The sequence below is a fragment of the Formica exsecta genome, unplaced genomic scaffold, assembly GCF_003651465.1.
Source record: "Formica exsecta isolate Colony F162 unplaced genomic scaffold, ASM365146v1 scaffold672, whole genome shotgun sequence".
In the NCBI taxonomy this organism is placed as follows: domain Eukaryota; kingdom Metazoa; phylum Arthropoda; class Insecta; order Hymenoptera; family Formicidae; genus Formica; species Formica exsecta.
Window position 1 is genome coordinate 245,359 of NW_021853436.1, and position 22,346 is coordinate 267,704.

At 37.4% G+C, this 22,346-nt stretch overlaps 1 protein-coding gene across 1 annotated transcript in view; it reads left to right on the top strand.

Moving 5' to 3' along the window:
- The window catches only part of LOC115243049 (gamma-aminobutyric acid receptor subunit beta-like), an 83,569-nt gene that overhangs the window by 36,431 nt on the left and 24,792 nt on the right, over positions 1-22,346 (top strand). Inside the window, exons 2-3 of the mRNA XM_029819723.1 lie at positions 8,849-8,946; positions 16,284-16,351. Of these exons, the coding sequence (XP_029675583.1) occupies positions 8,849-8,946; positions 16,284-16,351 (166 nt within the window). The remainder of the gene's footprint in view (positions 1-8,848; positions 8,947-16,283; positions 16,352-22,346) is intronic.

Below are 22,346 nucleotides of genomic sequence, written 5' to 3' on the forward strand. Positions count from 1 at the left end.
AACATTTCTTCGAAGCAGATCTCGAGAGGGATTGTAAGTTAATATCAAACGAATCCGACCAATCATCTAAGGTAAATTGCGTTCGGGAAATTGCTTGGTTCACATTTACGCGATAATGACTGCCATCAAACGATAAAACCTTTATGCCGTGCAACCAATATTATTTTCGTTAGGCGAAACCTTCGTGTCGTAGGGACGTTAGTAGACAAAGCAGGAAATTCTCTCGACAGTTCCAATGGGAAATACGTCTCTTTCGGCATCGCCGGCTATTAGGAACGAACACAATGAAGCTAAAGAAACGCTGATAGCGATTCAAGCGTCATTGTATACCGTCGCGTTTAATGGGAACGCCTTGTTTCTCTCGCGCTTCACGTCCACCCGTCGCTTACCTAAATACCGGAAGTGGTTGTCTCGGAAGCGTCGACATGCTCTGCGCCGCGGCTCTTCTCAAACCTCATACAGAGAAACAAGAAACATAAGGTTGAAAGGAAGATTACACGCGCAGCTTCGCTTCTTGATTAAAAAGAAGACGGAAAAGGTAAAAAACGTAAATCAAATAAAAAAATAGATAAATTAAAGACAGGAAGTCCATTAATCAAGATCAAATTATTCTCTTGTTTAAAAAAGTACATTCTGTTATCGGATGACACAAAAGAAGTAGAAATTCTAAAATAACCGCACAAAATAGTACATCTTTTTAATCTGTACAAAAAATATATGATAATCAATGTTTGCATTAGAAATTCTACTAACTATTGATTTATTACTTGATATATATGTATGTGTGTGAGAAATAAAATTCTCTTTAATATTAAATTCTCTTTAATATTAATATCAAATAACATGCTAATTTAATTGTGAAATTTATTAGTAATAGAACAGTAAAACAGTAATTTGTTTTATGATATTAAGAAGTAATCTTTTAGCAATCCTCTTTTTTTCTTCGCAAATACTCTTTCAAAATATCAGAAATTCACTTAACTTTCAGGAATTTTATTTCTTTACAGCTGCCTTGAACACTCGCAATGTCATTTTCCTTGCATCGTTTCAGAGAACCCAGCAAAAACCTTAACTTATTCGATTAAGCCTGTCTCCATCTACACTCGCAATAAAGTTCAATGCCCGTAAACGACGCCGGGCTTCAATAGTGAATCATCTCGTATCGTTCTCTTCTGTTCTCAAATTCACAAGCAAAGTTAACTCACATGTACATACAATGAAATAAAACATATAGCATTAGTTGAGAAAATAAGATGAAAATATTGCTTAAAGCTTAGACAACACAATCCATTTTCAAATAGATAGATAAAAATGAAAAAGGATATATATAAAGTTATGAGAGCAATGATATTTATATAATTAATAAAAAAAGAGAGAAAGCAAGAATTAACCATGTTATTATTAACTCTGTTATTGATATCGATTAGTATATAATGACAATTATATATCATATTGTGATTATTCCTTTTTTTCGTTGATAATGAAATCAATTTAAAGGTTTCAACTTCTCTTTAAATTTTTTACATAATCCTATGTATCCTATTTTACGGTGTTTGCGCGATATAAACGGAGATCCCATAAGCACGAGCCAAACACACATGCACAACCGAGGGGTTAAAGCGACCACGTATTCCCTACCGTCGTCATAACCCACATAGAGGGCGTCACACCGAGAGGGTGGAAGAGGGACCGAGGGGCACCCAATGACGTCAGATTCGCGCGCGCACAAGCTTACACAAATGCGTCGATAACCCACCCCTGCCGGATGCTGCGCTCTCTGTTTTCCCATCGACTCTCGTGTTGTGCGACGTGCGTTTCTACGAAACGCCGCCCCCGCTTACATATATTCTCATTTGAATCCGTTCACCTTCTATACATCTACTATAAACCTATATCTATACGTTTATACACCTTCGAGAAAATCTGTTACGCACGACAGATTCGATCGCACAATCCTTTTGGCGTTCGAGAAATTTATACGACCTACGCAAAAAGGCAGGATTAAATTTCAGGCCAAAGACGCTGCGAAAGCGAGCTTCGAGATAGAGACGATAAAATAGAGGCAAGACTAAAATAAGACACGGGAGGCAAGACGCGTGATAATCCGATTTTCCGAAAGACTGATATTGATACAATGTCGAAAGGTCAGAATTAATGAAACGCTAGAAGCCGAATTTAATGCGAGCCGAACAAAATTGACGGAAAAGGTCATAATTATGCATAATATGCGTAGGCATCGTTATATTGACATTGCTTGCGAATTAATTGGAGCGCATTAATTCTTTTTTAGAGATCTTTTAGCTCACAGGCATGTGAATAAATATATTGCGTATTAAATTGCGTGAGACACTGATAACAGAATAAATTAAACAGATGGTATACACATATAATCGAGCTAAACATTTTCAAAAAGCAACATAAATTCATAATTTCTGAAAATACAGATATCTAATGGATTATACCACAAACATTAATACACATATGCATGAAAATCCCGCAAGTTTACATAAGACTATAATGCGTGTATATCATATGATGCTATTATAATGTACATACATTAAAAAATTTATATTTAATACATCAAATGTTTATATGTTGCATATTATTAAAGTTAATTTTAATTCTTGGATTTATGTTGTTTTCAACAATGAAAAATAATAAAAATAACTGATTCCTCTAATATACGTGCAAAAATATTCTCATCGTGTTATTTTAAGATATATCGCGATATTTCAACTCATATCATACTTGATATCACATAACTGTTATGCCTGTCACCTAATAAAGATGAAAAAATAGGCGGGTCTACCTATTGAACTGACGTGAGTAAAACCATGGAAAATATTTTCTTTTCAAATATGTTTAGTCTTCGAATCAACAATGTTGTTCGACGATCGTCGAAATTTCTATTTTCGCCGGGTATACGGTTTTAGCAATCTCGCTATCGATCGGGCGCCGATGATTCACAAGATTTTTGTGTATTGGCAAAAGCTCGATGGCGCGGAAGAAGTTTGCGCATGCAGAAGGAACGAGAGAGGATGAGATGGGCGACGGCTTGCTTTACGGACAGTGACAAATGGATCCACCGGTCCATCATCCCCGCGTATCACCGTCAAATGTATCTCGCGGGCCGGCGTTACGATCGGATGGATGTCTGCTCGCTATCGGGCACGTCCTACTTCGAATTCTTCTGCTGGTTTTTTCATGTTATCTGGCCTGGTGTCGCGCACGATTCTCCGAGCCCATTATTTATTATATCGCGTTATTTATTATATCGCACTGCCTTACGAAAATAATATCCTCCGTATGAGATAATCAGCTGTTATGTATTATAGTGCGTGCTTGCACGTGTATCTTTGTATAGAGCTTCGGGCAATTATCCGAGAAAAGGGAAACGCTTCTCTAGGTTTAACGATACGCTGACTTTGAGAAATGATCGAATGATTTCCTACAAACATCGCGATTTATCTTTGAAAATCTACGAAAGAGTTTTTGAGAGACTGTAAAGAATATACAATTTATGTGTGTGTGTGTGTGTAAATGTAACCATTTACGCGTACAAAATTAGATGTGCTTTGCATAAAAAATGAACATATCAATACTTAAATATTTTTAAAAAATTTTATGTCGATTAACATGAAGTCGATTAAAAAAATGTCGATTAAAAAAATTAACAAAAATTCATACGATTATCTAGCAACGTAATACGCAGGTTAATAACCGCATTTATTTGTATTAATTATCATATTATTCCCTCTTGATATCATTAATTAAAAATTCACGATTAAAAACCGATAAATTTTATCAGATTTAAAAGTATGCATAAATAATTATTATCGAGGGAATGAACAAGAGAGAGAAAGATATGAAGAGAGAGAGAGCTTTATATATAGATAGAGAAATATGAGAACAGAAGTCCCCAGCTGTGATATCGATAAAAAGGAAACACGCGGCACTGACCGGAAGGACGCGCTCCTATACTTATGACTTCCTGACTCTTCCGCAACGGTAGATCGGCGCCGAAATTAACGTAAATCACATTGAAAAACCGCTCGTGCAACCAGCTCTCGTTGATTATATATAACGTCCGGACGACCGGTATATAAAACCCCTTTTTCGTCCACAGTTCGCTCGCTCGCTCGCTGTTCGCTCTTCACCATGAATAATTCATAACCAATCCTCGCGCAAACGCTATATGTTTGGCAAAAAAGGATTGGCTTCGAGATTGGGAACAACGCGAGGAAAAAGGAAAAGATGCGAAAAATCACGACGATCGAGATCGAGGCAGAAGAGATGGGACCGATACTACATCTCGTAGTCGATAACTTCTTAATTACAAGAAGAGACTCTTACAAAAGCCTCGAGACTTCCGCCTTTCAAAGATGCCAACCACTCGACATAGTCGACAATGTCGGCAAAGTTGCTGGCAGTTGTTTGACATTAGCCTGAAAATAAATTGCGCGAAACGCTGCTAATTTAAATGCCAGGAAACGAGGTCAGCGGAAGCACCCTCGTCACAAAATGTTTACCTTTCTAAAATATCCGGAAAAAATGAGATGCTTCTCGTGTACATTCATTGATATTTATCTTTATGACAAAATATACTTACCTACAAATTTTGAAAACATTACAAAAATTAGACTTGTTTATAACACCTTTACCCAAATACTTCACGATAATATCATTAAAATTACGTGTTAAAAAGTGTAATTTATAATTGATTATAATTAGACAGTGATATGTACGTTAAAGCCATGTAAAACCAAATTTCCATGCGTATACATAATACAAACGATATATCCAACCAATTATAATTTTCGGATAATCATTAAAACAAAATCGGAAATCAGAGCAGAACCAAATTCACATAATGAATAAGCAAAGGAATGCTTGAGTACGCTTGCATCGTTGCTCTTTGAATCTGAAAGAAGGCAAGAAAAAAAGAGAAAAAGTGAGTCGTTGCCCGTGTGCACATTGAAGCTATCAAGCTAGAAATAAACGTAAGTTCCTAGAGAAAATTTGTGAGATGGTTTTTCATCATTCCTTAAAGGCAGGAAAATTGCAACGAGCCGGAAAGACTAAAAGAAACATAGGACTAGGGGACGGGGTGAAGGGAAGGGACAGAGAACGGGGGGAGAACAGGAGAAGGAGAAGGATAAGCCGGCAATGTGCAGAAGAAATGTTGAAGTCGGGGGTCAAGAGCTCTTAGAAATCCGAGAGATTGAAATTCGAGGCGTCTTCGTCCGCTCGGACGGTCCTTCTTATTTACGAGACTTTCAATTACACCGGCTCAGCCCAAGCATCGTAATGTCTTCCATTTTTCTTCGGTACTTCGAGCCACGTGACTGTGCTGCGGTAATATTTTTTATTAAATCAATTCGTCCATACACACAATTACACCGCAATCATTCCTCTATGCGGTCAATCTATTTCGCGCTACTAGATATCGAGACAACATCGAGCGAAATTAATGTGACATTATTAATTACGGTAATGGGTTGATAGACATCATGGTCATAAAGATGTGTCCATTAAATATGACAGGATACATTTCTGATTATATTAGAGAATTATGAGAGCATGCGCGATTATATATACTTATAATAAATCCCCGTTAATCAAAATTTCTGATTAAAGCTTGATACAGAATTATCAATTGACCTAATTTCGGTTAAACAGATTTATCCGACGTAATTATCATTAATTCCGCATTATATTGCTTTATACGTGAAAGCGATAAAGCTTGAGGCAATCATAATTCGAGACACAGAGTAGCGAGAAAAATGGATTTCTACGAAGCAGAGAAGAGAGACTTTCCGCGAGATCTAAGGAACGGATGAGCTTCTGAAAATATTGTCTGGCGAATAGCGACGCTTTTGGGGCAATGAAGCATGAAACGCTTAACTATGGCGTGACATTTCTCCAACGGCCTTCCTGAAGAAGTGAAAGAGACGCGCGTCCTTTCGTCTGGAATACAAACACCCACAAAATCTCGTAAACGCTAATCTCGAAGGACATTTTTCAAATATTTCAAATGATCGAAAATGTCATCTCTCTTTAACGGAGAATATCCTATTCTTTTCCTTCCTCTTTTCATAAGCAAACAAAAAGATCTAGATTGTTGGATTCAAAGTTGATTAAAAAAAGCATATAGACAGCAAAAGCCTTTACGCTTGTATCTGGATAAAAGTGAGGGAGAATATCACAGATAAGAAGGCCAAAAATAATAATTTGAATTAAATACTTGATATGACGTTTAACAAAATTAATTATGCGAATACATGCAATGGATGCGATATATTTATAAATATATATTCATATATATACGGCGTATACTCGCTTTTATTAAACAGGAAAATTTACTAATTTATCTGTTTATAATTATAATTGTAGTTATTTTATAAGAATATTTCATGCTTTTGCTTAGCAAGAAGCGTTCTAAGCAACAATCTTACGGAAATGAAGTCGACTCTTCGTGATGAGTTTCGGAGAAATAGCCTATCTATATTTTCGCGCGCGTATCTGCACGATACCATCTACATCGTATTATTCGCACCCTTGTTCCCAGACTAGATACCTGCCTCTAATCAATACGCCTAACCTCTGACCTATTATCACAGCTTGGTAGCGAGATCTTCTTCATTGTTAAATATCGTTTCGTGAGATTTGAATTATGATGGTCGTAACGAAATAAAATCTTTTCAAATATACTATAGACGATCAATCGATTCTTTGGTCACTTGCTGATACTTAATTCTAAAGCACACTTTACAAATATTATAATTTGTTATAAAATAAATCGTGACGTAAAATTGACGGCATATTATAAAAAAGTAATTTATAATATGATTTATTGATCGTAATTATAACATTGTTTTCTTCCTTCTCTTACATCTAATATAATTTCTTCTTTATTTAATCATTTAATTTACTAACTATTTATCAAAATTAAAATGTGTATGAATTACCGATTTATTGAATATTTATTTTAGTATCTGTTTTTTTATAGCTTTACCATAATCCTTGTAATTACAATGATTTTGTTTCGCATAAGCGAATGAATACGAAATGATTATTTGAGTTTTCTCGACTAAAGAGCTTGCTACTTTGAACCACAAAGTAGATTGGGTACTTAGGTAGCAGTTATTTTCTTGATTTATAATTGATTACAAAATCCCGTGAACTTAATCGCGGGGACACATTGTAGATCGCATAACTCACGCTTGGAATCTTGGTCAGTAGAATAGAACGCGGAAAACATGCACGATCTTGATTAGTCTAATTCGTGCAACACTTTACAAGCTCGCCGGCTTTGCTTGCTTTCATTGTAAGATTATGCGCGCAAGCTGGTGTACGATAGGTACACCGAACATTCTGCTGACTCATATGTACACTGATTGTAGGGTCAAGGCTTTTATTACGTCTACTTTGTTCAATGATTGAGAGTAACGCACGAATTATTATCGATCTAATTTACAGAAGCTATTTGCAATTTTTATTGATAGATGGTATTTATATATAAAAATCAATCTCATTTTTGTCAAAGCAACAAATCGTGAATCATAAATAAATTTATCAATACGATTTCTTTTTACCCCATTTGCCTATCACAGTTTAACCAATGTCTTATATCTAGGTAATAGAAGCCACAGAAATTTCAATTAATCTCTTAGCCATATATAGTTATATGATTAAAAATCATTGATATATACGTGCTTAATCAGATTAACATAAACGGTGTATCTCGGTGTTACTGTTTTGTAAAAATTAAATTTTGCTTACATCAAAAAGCAATAACATTGTCATTGAAACTTGAGAATAAAGAATAATTGTTCGTGTAAACGTAAAATAAAAGCACATTGCGATGCAAGAGTAAAATAAAAGATTGCACGAACACATTTAATTTCTTCTATCTTTCTTGTTCCGATTAAAAGTCGCAGCTATTCGTGCGACTCGATCTGCAGATATCGCAAAGATATTGCGTGATCCGACCAAGGTCGTCAGCATACGGGGCTTCGCGTGATCCGGGAATCAACGCTGCGCCAAAGTGATTACGTGCGATCTTGGTCAGCCCGCTGAGCCAAGCAGAAAACGTTCTCGGGCCGAGTTGCTCTACTTAGCGTAACAGGAATCGGCTGCTGCGCCGCGTTGTGACCATTAGATCGGGCTCTCGTAGGTAATGCGGAACCGTATCAGCCCGCGGACTCAAGGGCCGTTTGTTTGGCTGACCGAGGCCATCTGTATCTACTGACCCGTTAAGTCAAGAACAGACCCCCTGCACTTTATGTCTCGAATCTTCGAGCGTATCTACTTCTCGCGATCCTGTATGTCATGCAGGCTGTTACAATATCTTCTCTTGAACTTATTTTTGGAATAATGCTAATATATATCTTGTATTTATATCAGTTCAAGGATTCGTGACGACACCTCGAAATTCAATAGCAAGTTATTTAAACGCTATCGATTTCATAAAATGCAGTTATTTGCAATTAATTTATATTCTAATTATCATAGGAACAAGAAGATTTGTGTGTATTATCCGTAAAAAAGTTTTTAAGATAAAGTTTTTTAAAAATAAAGTTGTATATATACAATGTTATAATATGTGTTAAAGTATTTATCCAGAGATTTTTTAATTTCATAGTATTTTAACTAAATTGTGTATAATATTTTTTGCAGATAAAATTTTTCCAATCATACTCCAATTAATGTAATTGAAAAAACATAGATTAGATATAAATAAATGCTATAAATTTAAAACTTATACTATAAAAAATTATTGTAATATTAAAACATACTACTTTTTTATAAGGAAAATGTGAGATTTTAAATTTTCTTCTGTTTGCAGAACTGGCGGCGGCAGTATGCTGGGCGACGTGAACATTTCTGCGATACTAGATTCCTTTTCCGTCAGTTACGATAAAAGAGTAAGGCCGAACTACGGAGGTGAGTAGGGATTTGATTTTTCCACATTTTTCAATAACCAAGATCATTCAACCACCCTGGTGTGGATTTTATATCGTGCGCAAAACTTGTCAATTTCACAAGTTTTATGTAATTATCTGATTGACGTCGATTAGCTTTAATTAATTTACGTGAAATAATACATGCCATAGCAAGTTTTGCGCAAAGCGTTTCCCGTCTCATTTTTTTTTATATTCGTTGCACTATTACATGAATCTAAAACGTTATCTTGCAGCCAACGAAATTAAAAAAGTTAGATGACGAAAGAAAACCAAATATTGACACACTGACAAATTCAATCAATTAGCGAGAGAACAGAATACCAGCAAACAATTTTTTAATTCCACTTTGTTCGCTGCAAGCGCAGGAAAGAGCTTTTTACGTGTGCTCGGATAAAAAAAAAAAGTAACTGACATCATATTCCACCTTGATGCAGTGCTGAAATAGAAAAAAATTGAAGAAGTACACTGAATAAATATATACAAGCAAAGAGGATCTATCAAAAAAATAAAAAACAAAAAATAAAAGAAAATTGGCGCACGCGAGGTCGATACGCGATAAATCAAGATATAAAGCGCAAGCTTTCGAATCGGTGTAACAATGACGCGACACAGTAGTAAAACTTCGCGAAACGCTCCAGGAAATATTTTTGACGTCGCTTACCACTTCCCACGTTTACCCTACAAAAACGGCGGCCTCTGTCGAGCATACTACCGCTTCCATAAAACAACTCTGACAGGAACAACGCGGCAGCACGTGTACGCGATTCTCGCATCTGTGTTTTTTCTCGCACCGGTCAAAGGAGTAATTTGCAGTTTATCGCGCACGGCTCGATTACGCATGACTATCGAAAAAAAATATCGATAAAGCGATGCGGCGAGCACGTACCATTATCAGAAACGTGTTTCCGAAGGAGAAAATAAAAAACAAACAGAGCGTATTCTTTTACATTTTACTTTTGGTAAAATCCGCGGGAGATGCAGTTTGCACGCAATTGGTACGGATAGATCTTTGCGCGGATGATCGCTTTGAATAAATGCCAGACGGTTATCGATTGCAAACGCGATGCGATTTCGCGGCCGAATAAATGGGATGCTTATAAAACACGGGAATATTAAAGAGCCATTAGGTCAGTTTCGAGTGAGCACGCTCGCCGGAGTCGACGGTCAGTTAGAAGCAATTAGTGCCTGCCAAATGGACGCTCTGTCCCACTTTCGGCTTATCGTTAGGCCCGGCAAAAAAGTCACCGCATATGTTTCGGATAGGCTCAACCGGCGGAACGATTATCGGTGTCGAAAAGCGCTACGATTATGATTCATGTATCGACGATTCTCTATCCCACGACAAAGACACATTTTCGAGGATGGCCTCCGTGGTGGCAGGGCGGGGCTGGAACGCTTCGATAAAACTCGGATCGATGCTGGGACGCTCCACGGGTTGCCACGGGTTACCGTTAACGGCATCTCCGCACCGACAAGACACAGAAACTCTATATCTTTCGCCTTCAATTACGATTTTGACTTTGATTTCGACCTTTGCGTCTTCGCGAACCCTACCTCACTCTTCCTTTCATCTTGTTCCAGATTCTATTCCTTTTTTACACTCGTACTTTCGGTGTCTTCGCGTCGCGATTGCTAACGAAAATGACCACCGGCTCCAAATATTGCTCAGCTCCATTTTCTTCTCTAAAAGGAGATTTGGGATTTAATTGACCGAGAATTATTTTAGTTCTTTATTTTCGATGAAGCTAAAAATGTTTACCGATATCCATTGATTTATTCGAAATGTATTTTTGTTCATAGTTATAACTGTTATTATACATCAGATGCAAAAATCGAAAAAGTGGTTAACCGGATAATTAAAAACTTCAATTCGTATACCGTGTGTAATTAAAATTACATGTATTACAATTACGAATTCTCAGCTCGCAGTAGGATAAAATAAACACGCATTCAGCATATTATCATTTAATTACATACATTCCATGTGTAACCATATTGGATATTGCATAAAACCGCTTCTATATTATAAAAATATTATTCAATTTATTACTTTGCAATTGAAAATTGTTTTGGCATTGACTGTAGTAATAAAAAATGTATCGATAAGCTTTCAATGGAACGCCAAGCCTTGCCAAACTGAAATTGATTTATGTCTCGAATCTTCGAGCGTATCTACTTCTCGCGATCCTGTATGTCATGCAGGCTGTTACAATATCTTCTCTTGAACTTATTTTTGGAATAATGCTAATATATATCTTGTATTTATATCAGTTCAAGGATTCGTGACGACACCTCGAAATTCAATAGCAAGTTATTTAAACGCTATCGATTTCATAAAATGCAGTTATTTGCAATTAATTTATATTCTAATTATCATAGGAACAAGAAGATTTGTGTGTATTATCCGTAAAAAAATTTTTAAGATAAAGTTTTTTAAAAATAAAGTTGTATATATACAATGTTATAATATGTGTTAAAGTATTTATCCAGAGATTTTTTAATTTCATAGTATTTTAACTAAATTGTGTATAATATTTTTTGCAGATAAAATTTTTCCAATCATACTCCAATTAATGTAATTGAAAAAACATAGATTAGATATAAATAAATGCTATAAATTTAAAACTTATACTATAAAAAATTATTGTAATATTAAAACATACTACTTTTTTATAAGGAAAATGTGAGATTTTAAATTTTCTTCTGTTTGCAGAACTGGCGGCGGCAGTATGCTGGGCGACGTGAACATTTCTGCGATACTAGATTCCTTTTCCGTCAGTTACGATAAAAGAGTAAGGCCGAACTACGGAGGTGAGTAGGGATTTGATTTTTCCACATTTTTCAATAACCAAGATCATTCAACCACCCTGGTGTGGATTTTATATCGTGCGCAAAACTTGTCAATTTCACAAGTTTTATGTAATTATCTGATTGACGTCGATTAGCTTTAATTAATTTACGTGAAATAATACATGCCATAGCAAGTTTTGCGCAAAGCGTTTCCCGTCTCATTTTTTTTTATATTCGTTGCACTATTACATGAATCTAAAACGTTATCTTGCAGCCAACGAAATTAAAAAAGTTAGATGACGAAAGAAAACCAAATATTGACACACTGACAAATTCAATCAATTAGCGAGAGAACAGAATACCAGCAAACAATTTTTTAATTCCACTTTGTTCGCTGCAAGCGCAGGAAAGAGCTTTTTACGTGTGCTCGGATAAAAAAAAAAAGTAACTGACATCATATTCCACCTTGATGCAGTGCTGAAATAGAAAAAAATTGAAGAAGTACACTGAATAAATATATACAAGCAAAGAGGATCTATCAAAAAAATAAAAAACAAAAAATAAAAGAAAATTGGCGCACGCGAGGTCGATACGCGATAAATCAAGATATAAAGCGCAAGCTTTCGAATCGGTGTAACAATGACGCGACACAGTAGTAAAACTTCGCGAAACGCTCCAGGAAATATTTTTGACGTCGCTTACCACTTCCCACGTTTACCCTACAAAAACGGCGGCCTCTGTCGAGCATACTACCGCTTCCATAAAACAACTCTGACAGGAACAACGCGGCAGCACGTGTACGCGATTCTCGCATCTGTGTTTTTTCTCGCACCGGTCAAAGGAGTAATTTGCAGTTTATCGCGCACGGCTCGATTACGCATGACTATCGAAAAAAAATATCGATAAAGCGATGCGGCGAGCACGTACCATTATCAGAAACGTGTTTCCGAAGGAGAAAATAAAAAACAAACAGAGCGTATTCTTTTACATTTTACTTTTGGTAAAATCCGCGGGAGATGCAGTTTGCACGCAATTGGTACGGATAGATCTTTGCGCGGATGATCGCTTTGAATAAATGCCAGACGGTTATCGATTGCAAACGCGATGCGATTTCGCGGCCGAATAAATGGGATGCTTATAAAACACGGGAATATTAAAGAGCCATTAGATCAGTTTCGAGTGAGCACGCTCGCCGGAGTCGACGGTCAGTTAGAAGCAATTAGTGCCTGCCAAATGGACGCTCTGTCCCACTTTCGGCTTATCGTTAGGCCCGGCAAAAAAGTCACCGCATATGTTTCGGATAGGCTCAACCGGCGGAACGATTATCGGTGTCGAAAAGCGCTACGATTATTTCATGTATCGACGATTCTCTATCCCACGACAAAGACACATTTTCGAGGATGGCCTCCGTGGTGGCAGGGCGGGGCTGGAACGCTTCGATAAAACTCGGATCGATGCTGGGACGCTCCACGGGTTGCCACGGGTTACCGTTAACGGCATCTCCGCACCGACAAGACACAGAAACTCTATATCTTTCGCCTTCAATTACGATTTTGACTTTGATTTCGACCTTTGCGTCTTCGCGAACCCTACCTCACTCTTCCTTTCATCTTGTTCCAGATTCTATTCCTTTTTTACACTCGTACTTTCGGTGTCTTCGCGTCGCGATTGCTAACGAAAATGACCACCGGCTCCAAATATTGCTCAGCTCCATTTTCTTCTCTAAAAGGAGATTTGGGATTTAATTGACCGAGAATTATTTTAGTTCTTTATTTTCGATGAAGCTAAAAATGTTTACCGATATCCATTGATTTATTCGAAATGTATTTTTGTTCATAGTTATAACTGTTATTATACATCAGATGCAAAAATCGAAAAAGTGGTTAACCGGATAATTAAAAACTTCAATTCGTATACCGTGTGTAATTAAAATTACATGTATTACAATTACGAATTCTCAGCTCGCAGTAGGATAAAATAAACACGCATTCAGCATATTATCATTTAATTACATACATTCCATGTGTAACCATATTGGATATTGCATAAAACCGCTTCTATATTATAAAAATATTATTCAATTTATTACTTTGCAATTGAAAATTGTTTTGGCATTGACTGTAGTAATAAAAAATGTATCGATAAGCTTTCAATGGAACGCCAAGCCTTGCCAAACTGAAATTGATCGAGAATACATAAAATACAGTCTATCTTGATTGTTCAAACTGCGTCTGAAAGATGCATTAGTAATGACTTACTTTGCAGTAAACTCGGGGTCGACTGTGTCAAACCTGAAAAGCGAGCGTCTCATTTTCCGCGAGATCACGTATATAGGTTACTGTCGATAGATTGCAAAAAGGCGCACTAAACGTATCGTCTCTCGATTCGAATCGCCGATATCCGCGTCTTTCGCATGCCGATACACGGGGATTCGCTGGATACGGGTTTTTAACATTTAAAATTTAGATCGCGCTATGTATACGCGAACATTACGGAAGCGGGCACGAGAATACCGTGGATGGACGGGATAAACAGCTGCTCTCTTCGACTCGTGACGCTTCATTGGATATTCCTCGGAGCGCGGCCGGATTTTCAAACAGCTTCACCGCCGCGGTCCAAGGCCTACGTAAAATGACAAAATACGTGACAGGAAACTCGAAATGTTTGCACTTTATAAACTAGCTTGGCATAATAATAAATAACACAACTTTTCGCGTCCGTGTTAAAAGAGTATCTCGACTCACATAGAATTGCAACGAATAAACTTATTAAATCGACGAATATATTTATAATTCATAACGCGTTTGTTGATGCAATATATAAAGTGTACTATATAATATATACGTGTATTTTTTCGTATGTACGTTTTTATTTTATAAAAATGTATTAAAAATATTTAATATAATTATTCTGTAGATATTTTTTACGTATTCGTAAAATATTGCCAAAAATATTAGACTTTATAAATTAAAATATTGTGGATTGAAGTCGATGTGACGCGGAAAAAAAAAACACTTCATCTATAAACATAAAAATATCTGTGGTATAAATAATCTATGAATATCGGCACATACATGGCTGATGACTGCAATTTTTCAACTCCATAGTCGATTATTAATTTTTGTTTTTTCTCAGTTGCATCATCACACATGTGTCTCGTGTATCTTTTATTTTTTTTCGGAGCAAAGCTCTCTCATGGGGGATCGGTTTGCATGGGCGAAGCATACTGGCGCGTTTCAATTAACTCGATACCACGTCGGCCGTGCGTTTTCCAGCGTGTACGCGAGAACGTCATTGTGAAATATGTGTCCCATATGGGATGTTCCTCGGCTATAGGGCTTTAAAAACATCCTAGAAATGGAAATGAAGATATATCGGTCGAGTGGCACACGATGGCGTTGGCAGAGCCGTTGTTTACGAGTCAACTTTATCGCGAAAATGCCAACGTGGACACGTATACTCGCCTGTATTCGTTAACCCCCTTCCCAATTTGCACCCTTCGTTTTTTTCGCGTTCCCTTCCGACAAACGGTCCTTTCCATCTGCACCTGCCTTCTCGCTCTCTTCCACCCTCTGCCTGAAATTTCGTCCATAAACTTTTCTCGGTGAAATACCGCTTGATTGGCAGCGATTACATTTTTCCGCTTCGTCTTTGCGGCCGATCAATTCGACCGGCAGCAGATTTATCGATTTCAAGAGTGCTCGAATTCGTGTCTCACATCTGGTACAGACCATTGGAATTCTCACGATTGGAATCCTCGTCGGGTTTTTGAATTTAGATTTTACAAAGGTTGTGAGAGAAATAGCTTATGTCATATATTACATGTTAAAGTAACATAAACGATTGTTTATGGACAAATCTTTAAATAGACACGTACAAAATTGTAGTTGTGTGTTTAACTTTATCTGTTATATGTTAAAGATTAAAGTGATCATAACTGCGATGCGGAAAAAAATATCTTCCCGATGAATAATAATATATTACAGGTTTATATATATAACATTAAAAAAGAAAGAAGAAGAGAAAAAAAGATACTAAAAATATGAATAATTTTTTCGATTGTATATTCAGCACTTTAATTTAATCTTATTATAAAAGATGTTAACTTATTCATCTCGTTTTTTAAATTAAACGTATAACACGAATCGTGTAATACAAAACAACGTTACACAGCGTTGCGCCTGTATCAAAACAAGTCCAAGCCAAGCCGTTTTTGAGAAATCATAATGACAACCGAGCACACGTAAATTAGCGCATAAATTATTATCGGACGTTTCGTCTAATCGAAAGCGATTACCACTTTCAGCGATCCATCCAACGTAGCGACATCACCAACATGCCATTTTGCATTCACAGTAAACTCACAAAACGCTACCGAATGAAAGAAAGAAAGAAAGCAATATGTGTACACGTGTGTGATATTCGTGAGATTAAAGAACGAATGCCATACAGTCACTCTCACCGTGTAGCTTGTGTGGCCGCGGCCGGAAAAACCGGCGACTCAGACTTACTAACCTTCGATTTCAGGTCCTCCCGTCGAGGTGGGCGTCACCATGTACGTCTTGAGTATCAGCTCCCTATCCGAAGTGAAAATGGTATTACCTCTAGGTCTTACTCAGTAATTTCCGCTGAAAGTTACTTATTAACTGTCGTTCTCGGCTAAACACAAAATCCGCCCGTCCTCTTCTCCCCTTCCACCATATCGATCTCTTCGCTCAAGCAACCACACTTTTTAGTGCCCGTGTATTTTTCAAGTCAACGATTGCCGCTGATCGTTACTGAATTATTATCAGCATCTTTTTATCTTGACACATACATACATATACATAACGAGCACAGACATATCTGGGAGACTTACACGAGTGCGGATGCATATTTAATTATACTATTGTACATACACGCGCACACGAGTGTGCATTCTTTCTATTGTTTTGATCATTCCTCCAACAAATGTATATTGGAATAACTATGTGTGCAAATTCAGAAGATTATACACCACGCAATATAATTTTCACTCTATTTGTGTTACACTATATTTGTGTTTGTTATTATTAAGGCACATAAACATCCTATTATTGCCTCGTTAGACAAACAGGTAGTTTAGTAATGCAATGCCCAATGTAATTCAAATCTATTTCAAAAATCAACAAAGATAACGAGAGAACAAGAAATATTGATTCTAACGGTCGACTCTGCAATGTCGATTGCATTAACGATCAACATTTGCAATCTACGCGAATAATTTCTCATACCGTCAATGAAATAATTCACTTGTGTCGTTAATCACGCACTAATTGGGGCGATACTTTCAGCAGTTTAGTCGGTCCTCCAATAAACGTCTCGTTGTTTAATATCTCGTTCTTTGTGAAGCGTGAATTATCTTCGTTACCTAACGACGTCGGATCGCGATTATTTCGCTTCGAACGCGTACACATAACGATCGATTAATTGCTGCTCCGCGGGCTATAATCTCGTCTAGTTTTAGTACAACAGAAAAAAAAATTTGGTCCTCGAGGCGCCGTCGATTGGGACGAGAGGCGTGCTTCGATCACCGCCTTGGTCGAGTCGATTGGCGCTCTGACGATGAAATCAGTTTGCTTGTCGCACCCAGATCCGCATCGCCCTGGGTTATATGCTCCTTTGATGTGCTTTTCGTTTAGCGACGACGTTTGGAACCGCGACAATTGCATAATGTGATTATCGGAACGATTCAACACTCGCTTCGAAGCAAAGGTCCAATTTCTTGGCGCATTGATTCCGGGATCTATTAAACGCAACTATGCAAAAGAGAATCAATCTGTTGCTGCTCCAAGATTCCGAAACTGCGAATATATCTCTTAAACGAAATAAATGCTTAAAAACATAAGCATTTCTCGCGTTTTCAATCGGATCAGATCCATTGATCGACATTTATAATTCGATTTTCTTTGTGTATTTTAATTCACTGTGGAAGAAACAACATTCTGTCAAAACACTTGCTTATTAGTTATAATATAAACTGATAATTTTTAAGAAAGACGTGTGATAAAACGATACGATTTGATGATATACTTTGGATCACGTTTTATTATATAATATATTTGTTTTAATCTGGCATAAAGCATAATGAGACTCGACGGACAATTGATTACTTATAAAAAAAAAGAATTTCAGACATTATTATTACCGCAAATTCACACGTAATACATAATTTGCTTCTCATGCAAATATTTAACAATGTAAATTTTTTTGTCTCTATAAAAATAGCAAGATTAGTTTAACTTGCATATCCTACAAATATATATATATATATACTTTATTGTCTGCAGATATAACTGCATCAAAATTCAAACTTATGTTAGTATTTCATGCATAAAACGCACTTCGCGCGCGCGGCAGCGATTACGCGATGCGGTTTACCGCTTGTACTTCGAAACTACCGAAATGAAGCCAACCAAGCCGAATCTCCTAACTCACTTGATATATTGTAGTACCTCGTGGTCTGTCCGCTTATCGCGGTACCAGTTTACACCGACGAAGAAATGAGTGTGCGCGTGTATGACCTTACACGCACTCTCCCATACACATACACACACACACAACGCAACACATATATACTTTAGTAGCGAGCAACAGAAAAAAAGACACTACTAAAAATGGACAAAGTACTATTTCATATTTCAGATAATAAATATATACTGGCTGTCCTCGTTCTACACTCGGGAAACGGGGCTGTAGTTTCAGCAACTGAAAACGGGACCGCGTAGCAGCGTAAATTGAGCTAAATCTAAAAAAAAAAAAAAAAGAATATAACCCAAATCATTCTGAATTATTGCGAGGCAGTTTAACGTGCGAGAGTCAGATTTATTTCGACAAAAATAGTCTCTCATGTAGACATTTGATGTGATTTTGCTGCAAAAAAAAATTGATTGACGCGAGAACGCTATTAAAAGTTTCGACATTGATGTGAAGATCTATGAAAATCATGAATCAACACCGAGACGAATTTCAGTTGCTTCGAACTACGTTCGTTTTCTGCGAGCGTGGAAAACTTAGTTTACTAATCTCCTGCCTGACTTTTGAGCCTGGGCTGCCCCGAGCGTCACGTAGTGTTAGAGAGAACGTGAATGAGGAGCGTCTTTTTATTGCTTTCTGCTCTCAGGGAAAAAATAGTATTTTGTTCAATATATTAAACACGCACGACCGTCCCGTTAGACCGTTTCTTAGACGTTCTAGCTGCTATGCCGCGGTTGCTGAGATGGGCTGCCGCCTGCAAACCATTTACGATTATTATTACTCTATATCCCGCCAGCCAAAAAATAAAATCCGCCCCCCCCCCCTCTACCCTCTTTGCCCGACACTTCCGCCATTTCTCTGTCTAAACACCGCACGTATCACACGTTCGTGAATGAACACGCGAGAATGAACAATTCGATCGAACTGCCTCGATCGTGATATCCGTCCGAGTTCCTTCCAGCAGTTCTTTCAGTATTCAAGGCAACCCCCTCACAACCCCAGAAGCTAAAAGTAAATGAATAAATTTCGCCCGGAATCGACAATCGCAATGACAATGACAGCAATTCAATGTAAAGTAACGATGTCGTTCGACGAACGTTCGACAAGACGACGCGTTATTTTCGACAATGGAAAGGCGTTTAATATAGGGTGAGAAAAAGTACTGTAAAGCGAGCCAGATTTCCCTGAGATATACGTACACGTATAGCCACAACAAGCCAAATTGGAATACGACATGACGATCGGCAAAAACAAGACGCACAAAGAACGAAAGAGAACGGGAGTGAGAAAAAGAGAGAAAGCACAAAGCAAACTACAATAAAATGCGATGTGATATAAAACGAAAGACAATATAATAGTAAAGGTAATTTCATACTGCTACGTGGCTGTGATGTGTATGTAATATTACGTAAGAGCATAATGTGCCTAATGTAACGAGACAAGTATGAATGATTCTTCCAGCTTGGAAGGCAACGTGGCCTGAGACGACGAGTCCTGTTGATTTGGTTCCGTGCAGGGTGCGAGCTCTCCTCGACTTTGTCCGTTTATGCCTTGCCTCTGGCTCACAAAACATAGGCGCGCGCGACATTCCCGGAAAAAAAACCCTCTCCCTGTTGGGAGAATCACAACCCATTTCCCGATTTATCCGAAGACTCGAGAAAAAAAATCGCCGATGTTCGCTTACGCGTACGGAGCTTACGCTTCTGCGATGGGTCTCGATTCTTCTGATAGACGCGTCGTCGCGCGCGCGACATGCAATATACGATCGTTTGGAGAGTATTTTAAAGGATGTTTAAGTTTCAACGCGCACGTGAGTCTAGAGGTAAAGAGAGATTCAATGCATTTTACTGCTATTAATTATCACTTATTATAGATATATAATCTATTTTTACCTCGTACATATACACGATAGGTCGTACATGGTTAATTAGAGATTGACGGGTAATCACAGCGACCAAGGCCGGATGGTTTTGTTGATTGCAGGTCCGCCCGTGGAGGTCGGCGTCACCATGTATGTCCTCAGCATCAGCTCCGTGTCCGAGGTGTTGATGGTACAGTTTGCATTCAAACTCATACAAAACTCTTGACATCGACAGTTGTTCGTCCGTTCATTTATTTTGTCTGGTCTTTCGCAAACGATCCCTCCTATCCCACCTACATGTCCCTCGTATTGAAACGCGACAACGAGAACATCCGTTTCCCGCGCGACACAATCCTTTCGCATCGCAATGGCACGATCGACCGTAATGCCAAAATTGTGTCTCGATATCGCTTTAAAAAGAGAGTTCTAACTCCGGCGTTTAATTGGATCGATCATCACGTGTCGAGCGTGCCCATCATGGAACCAATGCCACATCATTGATCGAATCAACTTACCAGTCGCGCCACTTGCTTCCGATTGCATCCACAGTATCATGTGTTTCGGTTTGTTTATTTTTTGCTTCTCGCGCGCGTTCTGCCATGGATAAAAATATCCATGCCAATAAAAAACGGACCGTTGAAGTTTCGTTTTTAGATTGCTATACGAATGACAATTCCGTAATAATAAAAAATATCGCGTGTTCATGGAATCATATGTCGAAAAGTCATCCGCAGCAAGACACGTTAAAATCGAGAAAAATTTATGATTTTTTATCACGTAGGTATTGATTCGCGCGCGCAAAATATTTTATAATATAACGATGTAAAAGTATATAGTGGTATCTTCACGCGTACATATATGTTCACATCTGCTTAAATCTCGAGTCATCCTCGATATCTGATCGCGAAAAAGTGCACCAGGGGAAATAGATGCAACGCAAATACCAATGTTTATGTCGGCAGCAAAAGGCATATCGACACATAGCCACGGAGCATAGACGCTACACACATATATATCCCATATACATATATACATATCCCATATACCCCGTATACACGCCGGTACACACAAACGACAACAAGTATACACACTGATGACCTACTAACCTACGTTTTTATAGCTCGTCACAGCTGTTTGGTTGGCTGAACTGTTACAAGGGAACCTTGCTACGTTCCACAGTCTTCGCAAGATATATTCTTGTCCACTTCGTTTATGGTTTATGGTTGAGTCGTTTGATTCGATTTGCGATGTTCTTGTTGCATGGCCCAACCCGCGGTGCTCGAACCGATGATAAAGAACTGGCGGTTTTGCGCGCGCGCGTGCGCGCTCTAAAATCCGAGTGGAAAAATTTCAAGAGAAACTCGGTGGACGCCATCGTCAACGGCGAGATGGCCCTTTAATCTCCCCAGGGGACCATTAAATCTTTCTCGCAATATCGCGCGGCTGTAGACCGTTTTCCGGCGTTCAAAGCGGTCGTAAATAAGTCAAAAATCCGTGCTCGACTTACCATCTTTCCGGAAAATCCACGAGGCGAAAATTCCATCGGGCTTCTCTGAAACAGAAAGTAACGTGCATATTGTTGAAAGTCAATCTAATTGAACAAACATATACGAGAAGAAAATATAATACATGAAAGTGAAATATATATCGCAGAATAACAGATGTTTATGCTTAACGTGACCATAATTAATTGCCATGGAAATTATTAAATCTTGGATCGAGCACCGTAGGCCGCACATACATTGAGATACGTATATGGGTGATTGTACACTCTTACGTCTTTTTACATCTGTGTGCACATACATATATATACATATATACACACATACATATATACATATATACATATATATACATTTATATACATACATACAATACGTAAAAGTGTACGTATACGTATCTTATGTTATAGTACACGTATATATATATATTCGTATTTGTTTCTCAATATTTAAGGTATATAATGGCACCGTACAACGTATTATGTATTACGTATAATCCTGTAGTAATCGAAGATATATATATATATATATATATATATATATATATATATATATATATATATATATATATATATATATATATATATATATATATATATATATATATATATATATATATATATATATATATATATATATATATATATATATATATATATATATATATATATATATATATATATATATATATATATATATATATATATATCTTCTATTACTACAGAATTATAT